The 22307-nt window shown below is 39.3% G+C and overlaps 1 protein-coding gene across 3 annotated transcripts in view; it reads left to right on the top strand.

Moving 5' to 3' along the window:
- Nucleotides 1–21825, top strand: part of LOC132817098 (myosin light chain kinase, smooth muscle-like) — a 429362-nt gene extending 407537 nt beyond the window's left edge. For all 3 annotated transcript variants that reach the window (XM_060827247.1, XM_060827248.1, XM_060827250.1), the window contains 5 exons: nt 6256–6408; nt 6528–6651; nt 15585–15720; nt 17127–17258; nt 21186–21825. In XM_060827247.1, the coding sequence (XP_060683230.1) occupies nt 6256–6408; nt 6528–6651; nt 15585–15720; nt 17127–17258; nt 21186–21427 (787 nt within the window). In that variant the 3' untranslated portion in view covers nt 21428–21825. The remainder of the gene's footprint in view (nt 1–6255; nt 6409–6527; nt 6652–15584; nt 15721–17126; nt 17259–21185) is intronic.
- Nucleotides 21826–22307: the final 482 nt, after the last annotated feature.

Genomic DNA, 22307 nt, shown 5'->3' with positions numbered 1-22307 from the left:
AGACCATGGACATTGCACTGACTCATGACAGCTATGGACGAGGTAGTTGCTGATCTCTCGTCTGGCAGTCCTAAGATGAAAGAATGGCCCCAGTCTCCACCACTCTGATTTCCAGGTCCTTGTTGTCAAAGCGGGTGCCGATTTCCCTTTGGCAGATGTGTCCTTTAGAACAGCACAGTTCCTGGCTGGCAGTGTTTGAGCTGATGCACTGCTTGGATTTTAACATGACATCAGCAGCATGATTCCCAGAACATCCTGATGGTGGCATGCACTTTATTCCAGGCATGTTCATACTCCAGCTGCCTCTTTCGAGCATGGAGGCAGGGTGGTACCACTAAAAAGATAGCCAGAAGAGAAAACCCCTCCCGCGTCCTCTCCCCCTTCTCCCAGAGTCTCCTCTCAGGACACCCCTCCACCCCCACCTGCAAACCAAAGTTCAAGTTCAAGCCTAGGTGAAAATTCATCTGGCCAGGACACACGCAGCATGTCTGGGGCCTCTACCCCTCCTTCTCACCCCCACCCCCCGGTGATGCCTGCCCCAAAACCCCAAGGCCAGCAGGGACCACTAATCAAACAACAAAGGAACACTATTGCTGCGGCGTACATGGATTTCCAGAAGGGGTTTGATACAGTGGCACACAGCAGACCTGTGAAGTAAGTTGTTGGTCATGATTTCAAAGAGACCATAGCAGCAAGAATACAAAATTAGTTGAGTGATAGGAAATGGGGCAATGTTCAATTGATACTTTTCTCATTAGAGAAAGCATTATATTGGAGTTTTCCAGGGGTCGGTGTTGAACCCTTACTTTTCCTGATCTACATTAATGATCCAGCTTTCGTGTGCAGGAGGTATGACACAAAACTTGGAAAAATTGTGAACTGTGAGGCGAATTGTGCGCAACTCCAAAAGGACATGGACAAATCGGTGGAGCAGATGGATAGTTAGCAGATGAGGTTCAATGCAGTGAAGTGTGAGGCAGAGCATTTTTATGAAAAGGACATTGAAAGACAATTAAAAGTAGGGTGTGCAGGAGCAGAGAGCAGAGTATATGTACACAGATCATTGAAAGTGGCAGGACAAGTACATAACAACATGAAAACCAGGAGCCGGAGTAGGCCATCTGGCCCTTCGAGCCTGCTCCGCCATTCAATAATATCATGGCTGATCTTTTCGTGGCCTCAGCTCCACTTACCCATCCTCTCACTGTAACCCTTATTTCTTTTACTGTTCAAAAAAAAATCTATCTTAGCTTTAAAAACATTTACTGAGGAAGCGTCAATTACTTCACTGGGAAAGGGATTCCAGAGATTCACAATCCTCTGGGTGGATAAGTTCCTTCTCAGTTCAGTCTTAAATCTGATTCCCCTAATTTTGAGGCTATGCCGTCTTGTCCTGGTTTCATCTCCCAGTAGAAACATCCTCTGTACTTCTATCTTATCTATTCCCTTAATAATTTTATATGTTTCCATAAGATCCCCCCTCATTCTTCTAAATTCCAATGAACATAATTCCAGTCTACTCAGTCTCACCTCATTAGCCAACGTCCTCAACTCTAGAATCAGAGAGAGCAGTAAGTAAAGCAGACAGTATCCTTAGCTTTATGAATAAGGGCGCGGAATTCAAGAGCTAGGTGGTGATTTTGAAATTGTATAAAACACTTGTTAGACCTTAGCTGGGGTGTTGTATTCAGCTGTGGCTCCACGTCACAGAAAATTCATGAATGCATTGGCGAGAGTGCAGAAGCGATTTATAAAATGGTTCCAGGATGAGAGATATCAGTTGCAAGAATAGATTGAAGAAGTCAACACTATTCGCTTTGGAGAGTATCAAGGCTGAGGGAATCTGATAAAGATTTACAAATCATTAGCATAGCTGGATAATGTAGATATGGAGAAACTGTTCCTATTCATAAAAGGAAAAAGCAGTGAGAGGGCATGGATTTCAAGTGACATGCAAATGAAGCAAGGGTGATGTGAGAAAATAGGGTGTGGAATGCAATGCCTGGAAATGTTTTGGAGGCAGGTTCAGTAGAGGCATTCAAGAGGGAATTGGATAATTATTTAGATAGAAATGGTGTGCAGGGATATGAGGAAAAGGCAGGACTTTGACACAAGGTAATAGTATCAGTGCAGGCATGATAGGCCAACCAGCCTCTTCTCTTCCATATTAATCGTTTGATGCTTCTTCATACTTCAACCAAACCTCAGGTATATAGCATTGTCTGCCATATATAGTTATTCAATGACTCCACACCCTTATTGAAGTTGGGATGGTGGTGATTGTCAGTAAGCCCCTTCTTCAGTACCCCTTATCCTTGCGTACTGTCCCATCTCATAGCCTTGTATGTTGAACTTGCCCGATTCACAATTATTGTCCTCCTCTGCATATCAGTACGATGCCTTCAATCCACGTCGCCAACATAATAAAAATAAAATACTGTTAATACTGGAAATACGAATCTCAGTAAATGCTGCCTAACATGCTGAGTTTCTCCAGCACTAACTTCCCCAGTTTCCCCACCACTGCACTGGTCCATGATAACACCCCTTGACTTTCAATAAACGAGCCCCTGGATTGACATGGCCCACTCCCCTGACTGACTTGAAAGAAAGCACTAACTGATGAGTAATCCAACCCCTGGCTGATCTTTGTTCAGCTCCCGAACTGATTAGCACTAATCCCTGGATTGCTTGTACTGCACCTGCAGGATTGGTCATGGCTCAATCCTAGGACAGTAATGATGTGGACTGTCTGATTCTGAGCCCAAACTGATTGACTGTGTCCATGTCCCTAGACTGAGATTGAGTGGTAACCTTGACATAATGCACTAGGTATCTCTATGCTAACGACAACCACCTCCACCCCTCTCCCCACAGTAAATTGACTGAGGTCTACTTCCCATTGCCTTTTGAGACATGTCTATTTGGTTGAAGAACATGTAGTACATTTGCCATGTAATCTGTTAATGCATGCTGGCAATTGTGATATAGACATAACTTGATACTGTACGTCGATGTCTATCACAGGCTGCCTGGATTTGTGTTTGCATTAGCAGGCAAGGCAGAATTACTGTGAGACTATACGTTCTGAATGCGATGGTGAGGCAAGGCAGAAATGCTGTGCTCATCCATGTAGGCACAAAGAAAGTGAACACAAAAAGAGCGAGCTGAGAGCTGAACTGCCTCAATACGTGAGATAGGTGCTTTCCTTATACACAAAGTGGCGCGAAAGCAACATTGCAATATAAGGTGTCATTACATTCCAAGGTGCAGTATTGAAGTGGATAACTGTATAAGTGAGTCGATGTCTTGCCATAGTTGGTGTAGTGAGGTTGGTGAGTGGCTGATGCTAACCTCTGTGAAAGAAGGATTCTGTGGCTTCTGCCTGAAATATTCAGCACTGCTGGCCAAGATGGAGGCCTGGAGGAATAGAGGGCAAGCTTTAGCTGTTGAATACCTGCTTATAGTTTAATGTTGGGAATTGTCTCTATCTAATTTCTGTCTACCACACGGACGAATAGTAAATTACATATAAATGTGGTAAGAATAGGTAATAATGAGATGTGAGTGCATGGAAATAGGCCTCTCACTGGTGATATTCTCATCTTGCCATTCAAACTTTGTGTGTGGAAAATTCTTGACATTAAGAATTTCATTTTCTGAATCTCACCATGTTGTCCCAATTGAGTCATCATTGCGGGGTTGGAAAACGCCAATCCATAGAAACATTCAGCAAGGAATTAAGTGCCATGATGAAAGAACCATGGGCTCTTTCTGGATGTTTGAGTTATAAAATCATCCTAATTTGACTTGTTTCTCCAGCTTGTGATAACAACTTTTTAAAATCACAGGATGACAAGGCTGCCAACGTTCACTATTCATCCCAGATTGTGGTTAGGGTGATGGTGGTGACCTGCCTTCCTGAATTGCTGCAGTCTTTGGAGTAAAGGGACACTTACAGCCTTGATAAGGCAATGTGACATTGTTAGAAAAGTTTCCAGTTAATAGTGTTTTATCAATTTTGTTTTAAGCTGAATCCAGGAAGACAGCATAGAATCCTGAATTGTAATAAACTGAGTTGTCATCAAGCTATTTCCTAAAATCTATCCCTTTTTGAACCACTTCCAATTACAAAGGGTTTCCAAGATCTGATTAGGTAGCAAGCTGCAAATAATCATTAGAGTGGTCTTTTACATGTTAAATAACTTAATGTCAAATCTTCTCTCAATGTGTTTTAGGTCATTTTTCAGACTGCAAAAAGAAAAATAAAGCAACTGAAAAATGTACATGCAACTAATGGTATAAATCTATATATTGAATGATTTATAAGTAAAATAATACTTTTTATATCAGAATAAGTCCACCTAATAAATTAGTTATGCAAGGAGCATTTTATAAATCTATGTTCTGTGATTACGCACACATATTATACTTTCAGTTGATGGTTTTGTTTTAAAAGAACCTGATTTAAGTTGCACAAATATAACTTGGTGGTTGTGATTAAATAATATAACACCAAACATTGACATGGTCACAGATTTAATGTACTTTCCAGGTTTAGAAGTGGCATAACATATTGTGACAGCCATTGTGTTTGCTGTATAGCTCCCAAATTTCATATTGGTACTTTTTCATCAGAACCAAAAAGACTAAGGGTTGATATGACAGAGATTTTCAAGCTAATGTAGATCTGAGATGGGATAAATGGTGATAGATCACTCAGATTGATCAATGGGACAGAAATAAATTAAAACAAATTTCAGAATTTCATAAAATCAACTAACAGGAAGTTCACAAAAAAGACCTTTATGAAAAGTATGGTTAGAATGTCAAATTTGCTACTGTAAAAATGTAGTTACAAAATTATGGAATTATTAAAAGTGGGATTAGACCAGAGGTTTTTCTCAGGGCAGTATTGGTTAAGACTATTGTCAATTTCTTTATTATTGTTATGGAAGTCAGAGAATCCCTACAGTACTGGAAAAAGCCATTCGGCCCGTTGAGTCTCTGAAGAGCATCTCACACAGATCCATCCCATAACCTCACATTTACCATGGCTAATTCAATTAACCTACACATCCCTGACACAACAGACAATTTAGAATGACCAATCCATCTAATCTGCAAATCTTTGAACTTTGGGAGGAAAGCAGAACACTTGGAAAAAATCCACACAGACAGGAGGAAAACATGCAAACTCCAAGCAGACAGTCAGCCAAGGTTGGCATCGTACACAGGTCCCTGACGCTGTGAGGTAGTAGTGCTAACCACTGAGCCAATGTGTCTTCAAGCATGCTAAAATTCCAAGACACAATGCTGACATCTGAATCAAACGATGCACAGTTTTACACTGTTTCTCAGTCTCAATTTTCTTATGGTTTGCTCTTAAATAGAAAGCTCTTTAAATGTCTGTATCATTCTATTTGCCTCCACTATCATCATTGAATCACTTTTGAAACTTTGCCTATTCTCTGGGAGATCCATCATGGACAATGACCCCAAGCAAAACATGGTGGACAAAGGACAAGAAAATATAGGCAGAAAAGTATAGATTCCACATTTAGAATTTTAATTTTTCCTCATTAATTTGAAATCTTATCCTCCTCAATATTTGGTAGATATTGACAGTATGCACAAAGGAAACCTACCCAGGTAAATATGGGATGAACAATTCTGACTAATAATCTGAGCTTTGGCCACATTTGTATCAGTCAACATCCAAGGCTTTTTTTGGTGAAAAATAGGCAGGAACCTTATGAAGAAGTACTCTATGTCTGCTCATGATTATCATTTCTCACTGCAATAATATGCTTTGAAAAGACCTATGGCAAAATAAGAAAGTATTAATCATTTATTTAGTAAAACAAAATAATGATATTCTATCAATTTTAATGCTGCTCAGTCTCCAATTCTGTGGTGAAAATATTGACTTGCCTAAAAAATCGTCAACAACACATTTTCTCATACAGCAATTTGTTTCTTGTTAAAAAAATGTTTGTAATGATGATTCTGTTTGTAAGTGAAACAGTGTAAATTATTGGAACATAAATACTATAGTTTGTGTAGCAACGTATATATATTGTGCTAATCATCTCAGAACAGCATTTGGAATTTCATTTGATTATGTCATTTTCTAGAAATAATGAGAAGTTTTGCAAAGCTGCCAGCAAGGTAACAAGTCTTTATAAAGGACTAATCTTGCTAAGTTTCTATTTTAAACATGCTACATAGTCTGATATTCATTTTGTACATTAGGGTCAGTGGACTGTCTCCATTCATGGGTGATAATGACAATGAAACTCTTGCCAATGTAACATCTGCTACCTGGGACTTTGATGATGATGCTTTTGATGAAATTTCTGATGATGCCAAAGACTTCATCAATCACCTTCTGAAAAAAGACATGAAGTAAAGATTTTACAATATTTTCTTTTCGTTACTACATTGCTGATCAAATGCCAATTGAGATATCAATATCACATTGCAAAAGGTAATCATGTCTTAATATTATGTTCCTACATCACCAGACATCGTATGAACTGTGATCAGTGCCTTGAGCATAAGTGGCTGAAAAAAGATGTTAACAACATGGCAGTGAAAAAACTTTCAAAGGAAAGAATGAAGAAGTACATGGCCAGGAGGAAATGGCAGGTACAATTAACCAAACACAGACAGAGATAACTGTAATTACAATGACACTGAGACATACCTACCCATCTGAAATATCTCACAAAGTATTAAATAAAATTCAGTAAAGTAGCATTTTTATTCTTTTTATTTGAATCCTTCTTTTCTCCTTCCTTCCGTAAGATGCTGCTTCCAGGTGTTCATCTAAACAAAGTAATGCAGTGGAGTATTGCAGCCATCACTCTTGTGACCAGTATTCACAGAGGCCCCTGAACTGTTTTTGTACATAGGGTTGGCATAAGAACTACCCTCACCTGATATTTTCACTAGATACACTCACTTGGGTTTGTTTATGTTTTCCCCCTCCCTACCTTGGATCAGCATTTGTTGCCAAATCAAACCAAAAATTTGAAGCAGAGAACGTATTGACCTTTATGGCAAGAAACGTTACTGTTGCTGAACAAAGCACTTCCATTTTTTAACATCCATGTTAGCATGCAGTGTTAGCAGTCAACTCAAGCATTAGCTAGTGAGGTGCATGAAAAGGTTGATTTCAGTCTATCCATGGAATGTTTCTTACCCAATCAAAAGGTGTGGCACTGGAAAAACACAACAGGTCAGGCAGCATCCAAGGAGCAGGAGAATCGACGTTTCGGGCATAAGCCCTTCATCAGGAATGTATTTCTTAACCACCATAGCACATCACTGTGGTGTTTACAATGGGTACTTTCTTTGTAATTTCATATTTTAGGAGATGGACTGTACTACAAGTGGTGTCGAAACTGCTGAAATGCATTTAGAATAGTCTTTTTTCAAATAATTATAATAGAGATGATACAATGCCCGATCCTAACAATGAAACAACAAAGTACCATTCATTTTACTATATAGTGGCTGAGATTGAAAACTTATTTCAATGTACACCACACTTAGAATACAATTATTTTTCTTTTCCAGTCATCAGCAACAAATTGCTCTTCTTCCCCATTAATCCACCATTTCCCTTTTGAAAGTCATGTGTCCTATGTTATGCACAGTGGAAAGACATTGCTATCCATCATAAGTTGGATTATTTTCTCATGATTTGTCCATCGTCTGCTGATTTTTTTGCAAAGATTTCCCTATTTCTTTCAGTATTGCCTTCTGAATTGAATGAAGAGAGTCACAAGGTCATACAGCACGAAAACAGACCCTTCCGCCCAACTCGTCCATGCTGGCCAGGTTTCCTAAACGAGTTCCATTTGCCTGCATTTGGCCTATATCCCTCTAAATCTTTCCTATCCATGTACCTGTCCAAATGTCTTTTAAATGTTGTAATTGTACTCACCTCTACCACTTGCACTGGCAGCTCATTTCATAAACACACCACCTTCTGTATGAGAAAGTTGCCCCCCAGAACCCTTTTAAACCTATCCTCTCGCTCTCTAGTTTTGGACTCCTCTACCCTGGGGAAAAGACCTTGGCTGGTCACCTTATCTATTCCCCTCATGATTTTATAGATATCTATAAGGTGAGCCCTCAACCTCCTGTGATCCAGTGGAAACAAGTCATTGCCTCTCCTTATAACTCAGACCCTGCGGTCTCGGAACATCCTTGTTAATCTTTTTTGCATCCTATCCAGGTTAATAACATCCATCCTACAGTAGGGCGAGCAGAGTTGTACGCAATACTCAAAATGTGGCTTGACCAATGTCTGGTACAGAAGGAACATGACGTCCCTATTCCTGTACTAAGTGCTCTGACTAATGAGGCAAGCATACCAAAGACCTTCTTCACCACTGTGTCTATCTGTGATGCCACTTTCAAAGAGCTATATACCTGCAAGCCAAGGTCTCTCTGTTAGATAACACTGCCCAGGACCCTTCCATTAGATGGATTGGCCATGCTAATTTGCCCTGTAGTGTTGTTATGGACCAGGCCAGAACCCCTCAAAACATTGCAAGAAAGTAGCTCAGACCCCAACTTTGCAGGTTATTTTAAGCAGGCGTAAAGTAGATATTTCAGGAGAGAATCAACTAGTCAAACCACTTAGCTTTAAACAAAACAGAATTTATTTACAAGAGGTACTAAATGAAACACAAACAACAGAATACTGAATACTGAATAACTTTAACCTATCCGAAAGCCCAACAGATCATTCCAACATAATGATGCTGGTCCAAATACTTACAACAAGCCCCGCAAACACCCCTTGGCACAAAAGGTATTATCAAACACAGGTTCTTACGGGGTAGAAGACAGAGAGAGAGAGAGTACCAGCCTGGACCTGCTTCTGGGTCCAACAGCTTTTACACCACTCTGCTAAAAAAAAAGAGAAAAGCTGAGCTGGGAGAACTGACCACACCCCTTTCATTGTATGAGTGTCTTTTTATAAAAACTTAAAAGCCTTCTGCCTGAGGCAATCTGTGTTAGCTGTTATCAAATTGGCCCTAAAACCCTTCAACCTCCAGGCTTTTCAGAGTCTGTGTCATTTACAACCTCTCTGAAAAAAGCAAGGATTCACATAACCTTGTTAAAGGAGCAGCTTTGTCACACCTGCCCCCCCCCCCCCCCCCCCCCCCCCGCCCCCACTTAAAAACAAATGAACCATCAATTTTCAAAGGTGCCTTAATTTTAAAATCCTTGAAATTTTGTTAATACTCTAAAACACATATATACATTACATTGACTATAAACGTGCAAACATGCACAACTACATTCTGCTTCAGTCTGGTGTACTCCTGTTCGCCAATGCCTCCATTTCTCTTTCGAGTCTCGACAATGCGTCCTGCCACATGCACAATTTTCAAATTGAATGGCTGTAACAACAAGCTACATCTAAACAGGCTGGAAATTTTGTCCTTAAATTTCTGCACAAACTTCAATAGGTTATGATCAGTATATATGATTGATTCAGATGCATTACTGGTCACATAAGCACTGAAATGTTGTAATGCCAACACCAAGCTCAAAGTCTCCTCCTCAACGGTCAAATATTTCTGCTGATGAATGTTCAACTTCCTGGAGAAATACTCAATAGGTCTTTCTAACTTCTTATAATTTTCTTGCAAGAGCACAGTACCAACACCCACTTCACTTGCATTGATAGCCACCTTGAATGGTTTTGCGTAATTAGATCTGGCCAATCCTGGGGCACTGGTTAACACAGATTTCAGGCTGTCAAATGCCTTCAGACAGTCCGCTGTCCACTGAAACCTCTTGCCTTTCTTTAGCAATTCAGTGAGTGGAGTAGCCATTCTGCTGAAATTTGGTACAAATTTTCAATAAAATCCACTCAATCCCAAGAACTGCTCTTTTTGATAATGGTATGGGAAACTCCCCAATTAACTTTGTTTTTGCAAACCATGGGGCCATTTGTCCGTGTCCAGTAACATAGTCCAGGAAGGTGACTTGGGCTTTGGCAAATTCACTTTTAGCCAGGTTTATCACCAAGCCTGCCTTCCAAAATCGATTAAACAAATCTGATAAATGCTGTAAATGTTCCTTCCATGTCTGACTAAAAATCACCAGGTTATCTATATACATGACACGGTTGGGTAATTGGGCAATAACATCATTGATTAGTCTCTGAAATGTGGCTGAAACATCTTTCATGCCAAATGGCGTGACTTTAAACTGATACAGTCCAATCAGCATTACAAAAACCAAAATAGTCTTTTGACAAAGATACCTGCCAATATCCTCTGAGCAACTTCAATTTAGAAATATAAGTTGCTTGTCCCACCTTCTCAATACAGTCTTCCAGATGCAGAATTGGATATGCATCAGTCCTTGTAACTCACTGACTTTGCAATAGTCCACACATAACCATTGGGTACAGTTTAGTTTTGGCACCATTACGATGGGTGAACTCCAGTCATTGTTACTCACTTTGATTACATTGTCTTGGAGCATGCGTTTAATCTCCATCTGAACCTGTGCCAACTTTAGAGGGCCATGCTTATAAGGATGTTGCTTGATCAGAACAGCATCTCCTATATCTACGTCCTGCATAATTAGGTTAATATTTCCCAGCTTATTTACACTTATCTCCCCATATGAGAGTAATAACTCTGTCAGGTCATTTTGATTTTTCTTTGGAAGGTAACTCAATAATTTATCCCAATAATTTATCCCAATTTTTGACAACTTCCTCATTGTCCAATTTAATTTAAGGAATGTCCAATTCAGATGCCTCTGAATCTGGTTCTTCCCTCTGTGTTGGAATCATTAACACCTTCTCCTCTTGCTTTCCTTCCCTATCAAAATACTTTTTGAGCGTATTCACACAACATACTCTGTGAGATTTCTTTCTGTCTGGAGTAGTCCTATCAAGTAGTCCACCTCACTCAATTTCCTTTCGTCTTGCTTTTAAAGGTTCACCTATCACTGGAAGTAACACTAATACCTTATCCCCAACAGCAAAATTGGCAATTTTTGATTTCTTGCCTGCTTCCTATTTCATTCTATGCTGTGATACTTCTAAATGCTGTCCAGCCAAATCCCCAGCCCTATTTAATCATTCCTTAAAATTTGATCACATAGTCCAATAATGTGGTCTGTGAATACTGACTTACCAATTTCTCTTTAATCAATTTTAATGGTCCTCTTACTTCATGCCCAAAAACTAATTCAAATGGACTGAATTTGGTTGATTCATTTGATCCATCTCTGATCGCAAGAAGCACAAATGGAATCCCCTTATCCCGGTCATCTGGATGGTCCTGACTAGAAGTCCTCAACAGGGTCTTTAATGTCTGATGCCACCTTTCTCGCGCTCCCTGTGATTCTGGATCAGATGCAGTTGATTTGAATTGTTTTATTCCTAAGATGTCCATAACTTACTTGAATAATGTTGATGTGAAGTTTGAACCTTGATCTGATTATGTCTCTGTCGGTAGCCATATCTAGTGAAAAATTTGAGTATTCCTTGACAATCCTTTTAGCTGTGACATTGCATAATGGGACAGCTCTGAAAATCTAGTCAACACATCCATTATTGTGAACAAATATTGATTCCCAAATTTTGTTTGAAGTAGGGGATCTACACAATCAATTAAGACCCTTGTAAAAGGTTTCTCAAATGCAGGAATTGGTACTAAAGGTTCAGGATTTATTACTGCCAATTACCAATTACCTGACATGTATGACAAAATTCAGCTATGTCTGGCAAAATTCAGCTATATGTAGTCCAGGCCAGTAAAAGTGTTTTTGTATTTTAGCTTGTGTTTTCCTCACTCCTAAATGACCCCCAAGTGTTAGTTCATGCACCACTTGCAACATTTCCTTCCTATACCCTATTGGCAATATAATATGATGAACTTCTGCCCATTTCTCATTTGCCTGAATGTATGATGGTCTCCATTTCTTCATTAAGACATCATTTTTAAGAAATAGCATTCAGGGACACATTTGGATTTGTTTTCTATGTATGCCTTTTGGTACAATTGCTTTAGGTTTTCATCTTTCTGCTGTAAATCAGTTAACTTATCTGAGCTAAAGGTGTCTACAATGACACCTATCTGTTCCTGGTTTGTCTCAACCATCTAATCAAACAGGGTCTCTGCTAATTTCACTTTGAATTTCTTATCTGTACTCTTTGATCTCTCCTGTTCCAATTGGTGACTTTGTGAACTCATTACCACATAGTCAAGAAAAATATCAGAATATGTGTCCTGCAACAGTTTAGTTGCCTGAGTTTCCACTGGCTTTTCAACCACAGGATAGTGGTTGGGTACCAGCCTGGATAGAAGTCAGAGAGAGGGTACCAGCCTGGACCTGCTTCTGGGTCCAGCAGCCTTTCTTTTCACTATTGCTTTAAAAAAAACCAAACCAGAGAAAATCTGAGCTGGGAGAACTGACCACACCCCATTCATTGTACCAGTTTTTTAAAACTTAAAAGCCTTCTGCCGGAGGCAGTCTGAGTTGTGTACTATCAAATTGGCCCTAAAACTCTTCAACCTCCAGACTTTTCAGAGTCTGTATTGTTTACAACCTTGTTAAAGGAGCAGCTTTGTCACAGTGTCCAGAAATGTCAGGCCAGGTGGAGAAGCCGTGGAAAATTGTCAGGATTCTATGATGCTATGATTAACAATATAAGTTCTGCCATTGTCTGTCTTGCCAAAATGCAACAGTTCACATTTACCAAATTAAGCTCCATCTTCCATTCCTCAGCCCACTGGCCAAGTTGATCAAGATCCCATTGTACACTAGATACCCTACTTCACTGTCCATGTACCATCAATGTTGGTGTCATCTGCAAAGTTATGAACCATGCTTCCAATATTCTCATCCAAATCACTTACATAAATGATGAACAAAAATGGACCCAGCACTAATCCTTGGAGTACATCACTGGTCACAGGCCTCCGGTCTGAACAACAAGGCTCTACTACTAGCCTCTGACTCCTACCGTCAAGTTGTTTGCTCTCCCTGATCCAATGTGATCTAACCTTACTAACCAGTTTACCATTTTTGAAAGCCTTGCTAAAGTCCATGTCTACCTCTCTGCATCATCAGTCTGAATGGTCACCTCTTTAAAAACCTTAATCAAGTCTGTGAGACATGATCTCCCATGCACAAAACCATGCTGACAATCCCTAATGAGTCCTCTCCCCTTTCTAAATGTATGTAGATCCTGTCTCTCAGAATCCCCTCCAACAACTTCACCATTACTGACATTAAGCTCACTGATATGTAGTTCCCTAGCTTTTCCTTGCAGCTTTCCTAAACAAAGGCACAACATTAGCTACCCTCCAGTCACCCATGGGGGTCAGTGATACACATAGCTCTGTTAGGAACCCACAAGTTCTTCCCTAGCTTCCCACAATGACCTTGGATTGACTTGCTCAGGTCTTGGGTATTTCTCTATCTTTATGTATATTAAAACCTCCACTACTCCCTCTTTTGTAATGTGAACTCTTTTCAAGTAATCACCATTTATTTCTCTGAGTCCCCTACCTTCCATATCTTTCTCCACAGTAAATACTGAAGCGAAATAGTTGTTTAGAACCTCACCATCTCCTGTGTTTCCAAACATAGACAGCCCCATTGCTCTTAAGGGGCCCTATTCTCTGCTTCATTTTGGCCATAATATACTTGTAGAATCTCTTTTAATTTTTCTTAATCTTATCTACCAAAGCTATCTCATTTCCCTTTTTTGCCCTCCTGATTTTCCTTATAATTATACTCTGACACCAATATTCCTCAAGGAATTCACTTGATCCCAGCTGTCTATGTCTATATATAACATAGCCTCTTTCTTTTAATTTAAAAGAATAATAGAATGATGGTGATTGGTCCCAAAATTGGGGGACAACACACCATTCTGGAGTTTTGCCTGTGGCCGCAGGAATGCTTGCCTGTGCCCTGACTAGATAGTCCCTATCACAATTGCTCATTTGGACTTTGCCATACTCTCCTTTATGGTGCCAAAGGCCTAGTTGCTGCTGCTAGTTTCACATGAAAGGTTACCCCCAATAATATTCAAACAGTAAACTCATATGAGAGAGCATTAGCCACAGGAGACTCCTGCACTACCTGCCTGGCGGTCACCCATTTAGCTGACTGTACCTGCAGTGTGACCACCTGCTAACACACTCTCTGCCTCCTGTATGTTCCTCAGTGCTTCCAACGGCAATTCCGACTGATCCATGTGATCTGAGAGGAGCTGCAGCCAGACACACTTTTGTAGACATAGTCTGGGGGACACTCAACTGCTCCCTGACTTCCCATATCTCACAGCAGGAGCATATCACTGCACTGAGTGCCATCTCTGCCTCTTTCACAGCTAGTGGACTTTGTTGGGGGAGGAAGGTCTTAGCCTTACCTTGTTGATGCTCATTCTCTTCAACAAAGCCTGGTATTCACCTTAGATCTAACCAGCAGCGCCTTCCAAAAGTGGCCGGAACAAAACACAGCAATGCCTCCCTCCCTCACTTGCTGAAACTCCCACACTTAGCTCAACTCCCAGTGATTGCACTCTCTTGCTGCTTGCACTCTGTGAAGGGAACTCTTATTTTTATTTTCCATTTCTTCAACACCAGTCCCAGCAGGAATTTAAATCCCAGTCCATAACTCTGTTTCTCTCCCCACAGATTTTAAAACATATTTATTTTTTAAAGATACTCATGAGATTGCTCTCTAGCTTCTGCCTGTAATCGATACAGAATCACTAGAGTTTCAATAAAACCAATTGATATTTTACGGCCAAAATCATCTTTGGCTTTAGTTCTACAACTAGTGTATTTCTCTGATTTGCATAGCTAAGCTTCCTCCTGCCTGTTGCAGGCAGATTTCCCATTTACAGATCTGCCTGAAATTTCTATCAAGTTAGTGAAGGAGTCATGTCAGATCGCAGACTGAAATCTAGCTTGATAGATCATATTTTGTTTTGGTTTGTTTTTAATGAGGTGGTGCCTTACTGAAACATAAGCAGACAATATTGCAGGTTTGCTTTTCGCAATAAAACAGAAGTTTATTAAGTAAAAGTAATGAAAAAAATAGAATAAACCAGACTATTTACTTGTAACAAAATATAAAGATGTTGAAACACACAATATAACCTAATCATTACCAAAAAACACTCCTGTACAGTATCCAAAAGCAGCCCTTGTACAGGACCCACACCAGAAAATCACTCTCCAGCACATCCATGAATTTAATTTTGCTTTAACTCCCAGTCTGGAAATTCTGATTGCCTATCCCAAGAGCTATCATACTCCTGACCGTAGATGTTCTTGGTTCAAACAACCTCTTCAGGATGTTATCCAAACACTTCTCGTCTGGGACTATCACTAACTCCTTACTTGAAGATAATCTAGTGTTAACAAATCTAGCTTTCCTTTCTTGCCACCAGTTCAAATTACAAAATTCCAAACTTAACACATAACATATTAAAAATATACATGTATCTCATAGTCTATATCACACTTTGTCAGACAAAATTTCAAATCATTAAGTTCTTTTGTGATTTATAGAAAACAGGACATGCAGTCAGAGCAATAGGACGGCTGTCTTCTATGGCAATGTTAGCTGGTCTGAGTGGGAGGAAGACTTCACTGGGAAATGCGCCCACCAGTCCTCCAGATTCTGCTGAAAAGCCAGAAGCCGAAGGTAATAAAAATTAGGGCTTTTTGACATTTTTCAGTCATGTTTACATGAAGAATATAAATCAGTACTGCAGCCAGGCAATTAACACATTTGTTACTTCTTTATGTTTCAATTATTACATACCTCCCAAAAATACACAATGTAGTTTGAGCAATAAGCTCATTAGAACTAAAATGTTGCTGTAAAATAATAAATCTGGCATGATGATCCAAGAATCTTGCCTGTTCTTAAAACACAGAATTCCTGCATACAGCTGTGGCCTCCCAACCCAGTGAAGAATTTGATTCATAATCCAACATTTTGCTGGCAGCCTGAGAAAATGACCCTTAAAAGGGTTTTTCAAGATTTAAGTTTGCTGTCAATAAAATTCCCCAGTGGCAGGATATGGACGGGAAGCCTACCTTGACATGCCTTCCCCTAATTTCCAGTGACAGTGTTTCAGAATGAAGTATAATGGCATTTGCACTTCATATTTAAATACTGAGGAAAATTTCTGAAAATTAGTCTGAATAGAAATACCAGAATTCATTTGGAGCACAGCACAAGGCTAAATGGGGACATAGCTACAGATGTTGATCCAGAACAGAAAATGCTACAGGATTTCTACTGTCTGTCAGTTTGATAAAACAGTTTTGTCAACTGTGATGCTGAAATACACCTTGCCCCTGAAATACACCTTACTCCTGACATTGTATTGCAGTATCATAAAACATATCTTCTGCACTTTTATTTTCATATGGTTATACAAATAACAGAATAATGATCATGTCACTACTTAAATCATACAAGCAACCCTACTTCTGATCAATCTGCAGTATTAATGAAGACTATTATGTTGTTACATGTTCTTTACAACTTCTTGTTCGTGAAGAATGTGACAAGTGTATGTATGGACATTTGTACTTCCATCAATAAATGGCATAAATGATACATGCATAGATTTCCTTGTTAGCAGTGACACATTAAACTGGGATGAGTGTTAATCCCTGTAATCCCCCTTTTGCTCAATTGCCAACAGTTTAAACAGTTTTATGCGCAACATAATTGTATCAACAGGTTCGGAGATAGCACCGTTTGGAGATTCAGTTTGTAATTTTCAAAGGCTTGGGACTACTGTACATTTAATGTTACCATTTAGCTGATATTTAATCTTCAACCAGTGGAAAATGGGAGAACTTACCAAACAAGCCTCAATACAAATTAGTGTAAGGACATTGTGTTTCAATAAGCATGCATTAACAGTGACAATCTTTGTTTTTAGGTCAGTCTCTTGACAACTAGTATAAAGTGTAACACATATCTCAGCTACTTCAACATTGGCATTTGCCCAGTATGTGCGGGTATTATGGTTTCACATAGTGACCTAAAATGGACATTCTATTTCAATGTTTTGTCTTTCCTTATCTCAGCTGATGAAGCCAAGATGCTTCTTGAGGCAGTTTCCGAAGAACGGCAAAGTTTTAAGCCTTATTTCTCCAAGACTTTTGAAGACACTGAAGTTGTTGAAGGGAGTGCTGCTCGCTTTGACTGCAAGATTGAGGGTAAATTCAGTTTCTGATTGAGATTCAGAATACATCAGTAGAAGTTTGTATTATCTTACATTAAGAAGCAGAAGAGTACATTGTTAATGTAAAACTACTCTATTTGGATCAACTTTGGTGAATAAGTGAAACTTTTTAAGAGGAACAATTGCATTCTCAAATCCATACACTGAGATCAAAGCCGTTCTGTATCATGGAACCTTTATCCAGATTAGTGAATGCAATGAATTTTGTTGGCGACAAATTTGAAATACACAATGCAAAGTACATTGTCATATAAAAATGTTAAATTACCATTCCTGTTATAAAGCTCTACTTGTGTTTTTTTTAATTGATGAATAATATAATGCAATTTAACCTGAGAAGCTTATGCAGAAGAGACCATATGATCCATTACCCAAGCAAGCCAAAACTAATCCCTACACCCTACTGACACCCCATAACAATACATCATCCACGGTTTACATTTTTATTCAGTTTCCTCTGAAAAGGTTTTGCAATCTCTTCCATAGTCACTCTCTGCAGCAATGTGTTCAGTAATCTCACAGACAATTGTAAAAAGAAACTTCTCAACTTCATCCCCCATCTCTTAGTGACAATTTTACCTTTATACCATTGGCACAGAAGGCTAAACAGAGGAAATAGTTCTCTTATTCATACTAAATAAAACATCTGTAATTTTAAACACTGCTTGAGTGAAAATGGTTGCACTCGCTCTTGCCTTACTTTAGAACTACAGTTTTCCATCCCTTGTGTCAGCCTGCTGAATAGAAAATAATTTCTTCAATCTGAAAAATGTTTGTTTGCTCTCTTAGTTTATTGTATGTAAGAACGAGGCACAGGAGTAGATCATTTGGTGCCTCGTGCCTGTTATGCTGCTCAGTAGTGCTGAATGTCCCACTTAACTATCTACTTTATGAACTTTGAGGAAGTTAATATTCGGGAACTCCTCCCTTGCAATTACATCATGAAAACTAACCATTTCTAGTCTGGATCTAACTCTCTATTGCAATGTTGATGTGCCACTTCTGCTAACTTGCTATATTTCCTGATAGAACATAGAACGGTATAGCACAACAGCTTGCCCTTCAGCCCACCTTATCTGCGCCAACCAAGATGCCATCTAAACTAATCTCATCTGACTGTACATGGTCTGTACTCCTCTACTCTCTGCCTGTTCATGTGTCTGTCTAAATGCCTCGTAAATGTGGCTGTTTTATCCACTTCTACCACCTCTCCAGCAGGATGTTTCAAATACCTACTACTCTGTGACAAAAAAAATGCCTCGTACATCTCCTTTAAACTTGCCCTTTCTCACCTAAAGCCTATGCTCCACTAGTATTTGGCATTTCTGCCCTGGGAAAAAGAATCCAACTATCCACCCTATCCATGCCTCTCATAATTTTATGTAGTTCTATCAGGTCACCCTTCACCTTTAGCAAGAACAATCCAAGCTTCTCTTTGGAGCTAATACATTCCAATCCAGGCAACATCCTAGTAAATCTCTGTTGCATCTTCTCCCAAGTCTCCACATCCTTTCTATAATGTAGTGACAGGACCTGCGCACAATTCTCTAATTGTGGCATAACTGAAGTTTATACAACTTCAACATAACTTGTTAACTTTTATACTCAGGTCACCAACTGACGAAGGTAAGCATGGTTTATGCCATCTTTACTACTTTATCCATTTGTGTTAACACCTTCAGTAAGCTATGGATTTGCACCCCAATTCCCCTCTGTACATCAGTGCTCCGAAGGGTCCTGCCATTTCCTGTATACTTTCCTTTAGCATCTGATCTCCCAAAATGCATCAGCTCACATTTGTCCAAATTAAACTCCATCTGCCATTTCTCCATCCAAGTTTTCAATTGATCTGTATGCTGCTGTATCCTTTGACAATCCATCTTCCTATCCAAAACTCTATCAATTTTCGTGTTGTCTGGAATCTTACTGATCAGACCACCTACATTTTCACCCAAATCATTTATATACATATTTCAAGCAACAGAGGTCCTAGCTCTGATCTTTGGGGAATAGCCAGACAGAAAAATAGCCTCCACAACTACCCTCTGTCTTCTATGACAAATCCAACTCACTCTGAATCCTATGTGATTTAATCTTCTGGCCAGCCTATCGTGAAGGACCTTGTCAAATCTTTAGTAAAGTCCATGTAAACAACAACCACTGTCCTACTATCATCAATCATCTTTGTTATTTCCTCAAAAAACTGAATCAAATTTGTGAGACACGACCTGCCCCCACAAAGTCATGCTGACTACCTTTAATAAGTCTATTATTTTCCAAATGTAAATAAACCCTGTTCCTCAGAATCTTATCCACTAATTTGCCACCCCTGATGTAAGGCCTACCGGTCTATAATTTCTTGAATCATTCCGTTGCCTTTCTTAAACAAAGGTACATTGGCTATTCTCCAATCTCTCGGGTCTTTGCATGTGGCTAAAGAGGATACAAAGATCTCGGTCAAGGCCCCAGCAATTTGCTCCCTTGCCTACCTCAGTATCCTGGGATAGGTCCCATCAGGTCCTGGGTAGTTATCTACCCTAACATTTTTCACAACAACCAAAATTTCCTCCTCCTTAATATCAGCATGCCCTGGAATATCAACATACCCCTCCCTAATCTTACCATCATCCACATCCTTTTCCTTGGTGAATGCCAATGCAAACTACTCATTAAGGACCCCACTCACATTTGCTGGTTCCATGCATAAATTCACTTGTTGTCTTTAAATGGACCTACCTTTTTCCTAGCTACATTTCTGCACCTAATATCCATAAAATGCTTTGGGATTCACCTTAATCCTACTCACCAAGGACTTTAATGACCCCTTTTAGCCCTCCTAATTCCTTGTTTAAATTCTTACCTTCTTCCTTTGTGTTCCTCAAGGACCTTGTCTGATATCATTTTTTTAAACCTTACATCTGCTTCCTTTTCTCCTATTTGACTAATCTTACAATCATATCATTCAGGGGATTCCTGAACTTGCCCATCCTAATCTTTCATTTTCAAAGGAACATGCTGGTTCTGAAGTATAAACAATTGGCCTTTAAAAGATTCCAAATGGTGTATGTTGATGTACCATCCCCATTTAACTTCTCCAGTTCCTGCCTAATACTGCCGTAATTAGCCTTCCCCTAATCTAGCACTTTCATCTGTGGACCAGTCTAATTCTTATCCGTAACTATCTTAAAACTAGCGGAATTTTGATCACTGTTCTTAAATTGAGCCCCCCCGAATCTTCAATCACCTTGCCAAGCTTTTTCTTCAATACAAAGTCTATTATCTCATTGGACAACCTACGTACTGTTTCAAGAATCCCTCCTGGATACACCTAACATATTCTGCTCCTGGTACTAAGGGAGTCCTAGTCAACATTGGTGAAGTTGAAATTGCTCAAAGCAACAACCCTAATGTTTTTACATCATTCCATGATCTGTCTACCTATATTCAAACAAGTATTCTTCTGACAAATATTATTCTTTTCCAATTTGTATTTCAACCAAAATGAACAACCAGCAGGTGAAAGTGTTGAACTCTGAGCAAAAGTGACTGGAGCATTAAATGCTTAATCTTGCCGTTCATATCTGTAAATACTTGATTAGAGTATATAAAATCTCTTAGGGTAACCGTGAATTTAAAAAAAGATTAATTCATTTCATTAAGACAGCAGGCCAAATTTCTGACCAATAGAAGTATTGCTCCAAGCCTCAAGGGTGAGGGTGCTGGATTCTGGAATGCATTTTCATCACAGAACAGAGATGCTAAAATAGAACATTATAGCCAAAAGTTCAATCATTTTCAGATAAGAATTATTGTAAATTGGAGTATCAATCCATCACTCACAACAGGTAATTATTTAATATCTATGAATATTTCTAACAGCATAATTGTGTATTTTTCATAGGCTACCCAGATCCTGAAGTTATGTGGTTCAAGGGTGAACAGCCCATCAAGGAGTCTCGCCACTATCAAATTGAATATGATGAAGACGGAAACTGTTCATTGATTATTTCTGATGTATCTGCACATGATGATGGCAAATATACTTGCAAGGCCATCAACAGCCTAGGAGAGGCAACCTGGACATCCGAGCTCATTGTGGAAACAATGGAAGAAGGCGGGATGAGTAACACTGAATCAAATTAAAAGTGTTACTTGTTAGGAGGTGCATTTGTCTGTTGTTAGATTCTATACTGCTAGAACTCATGTGAAATGAGTTGACTACTCAAAGTTCTTTGTTAATTTCCAAGGAATGGAAGGTGTTTATGGATATATGTATTCTATACCTATGAAATCACCGTAGAATATTGCAGTTGTGTGCAGAAATTTAAGATTAGAATCCACACACTTACCTAACGATGATATATTTCCATGTGAACACCACAGCATATGTACTATATTTTAATGGTTCAACTTCACCCACATTTACCAATTTAGAGCAATAATCACTTCCTTTCTCAGAGGATTTTCAAATTCCTTGGACTCAGTGCTTCTAAGAGAAAGTGAGGACTGCAGATGCTGGAGATCAGTGCTGAAAGTGAGTTGCTGGAAAAGCGCAGCAGGTCAAGTAGTATCCAAGGAGCAGGAGAATTGACGTTTCGGGCATGAGCCCTTCTTCAGGAATGGCTTCCTGAAGAAGGGTTCATGCCCGAAACGTCGATTCTCCTGCTCCTTGGATGCTGCCTGACCTGCTGCGCTTTTCCAGTAACACATTTTCAGCTCAATGCTTCTAAACCAGTTATTTTGAAACCTGCCATTTAACCATTGGTTCATTGACCCAGTCCTTTGTGCATCTCTGTTTGCATGTATGAGAGGCTGATGAATCTTTGTTTATGGATCTCATCTGCCTGTCTCATTTGCAGCTGTATGGAACCTTCTGTGATCTAAAATATTTTAAACACATATTTTGTTTACATTACACTGCACCTTTTTAAAAATGTTTTCACAGTGCTTTTCATGTGTCACTTAAGTTTATGGTGTTGTCAATAATACAGTTGATGCTTTTCCTTGTTTTGTTATGTGATCT

This window comes from Hemiscyllium ocellatum, chromosome 7 (assembly GCF_020745735.1).
Source record: "Hemiscyllium ocellatum isolate sHemOce1 chromosome 7, sHemOce1.pat.X.cur, whole genome shotgun sequence".
NCBI lineage: Eukaryota > Metazoa > Chordata > Chondrichthyes > Orectolobiformes > Hemiscylliidae > Hemiscyllium > Hemiscyllium ocellatum.
This window is presented reverse-complemented; position numbering and strand designations above follow the sequence as displayed.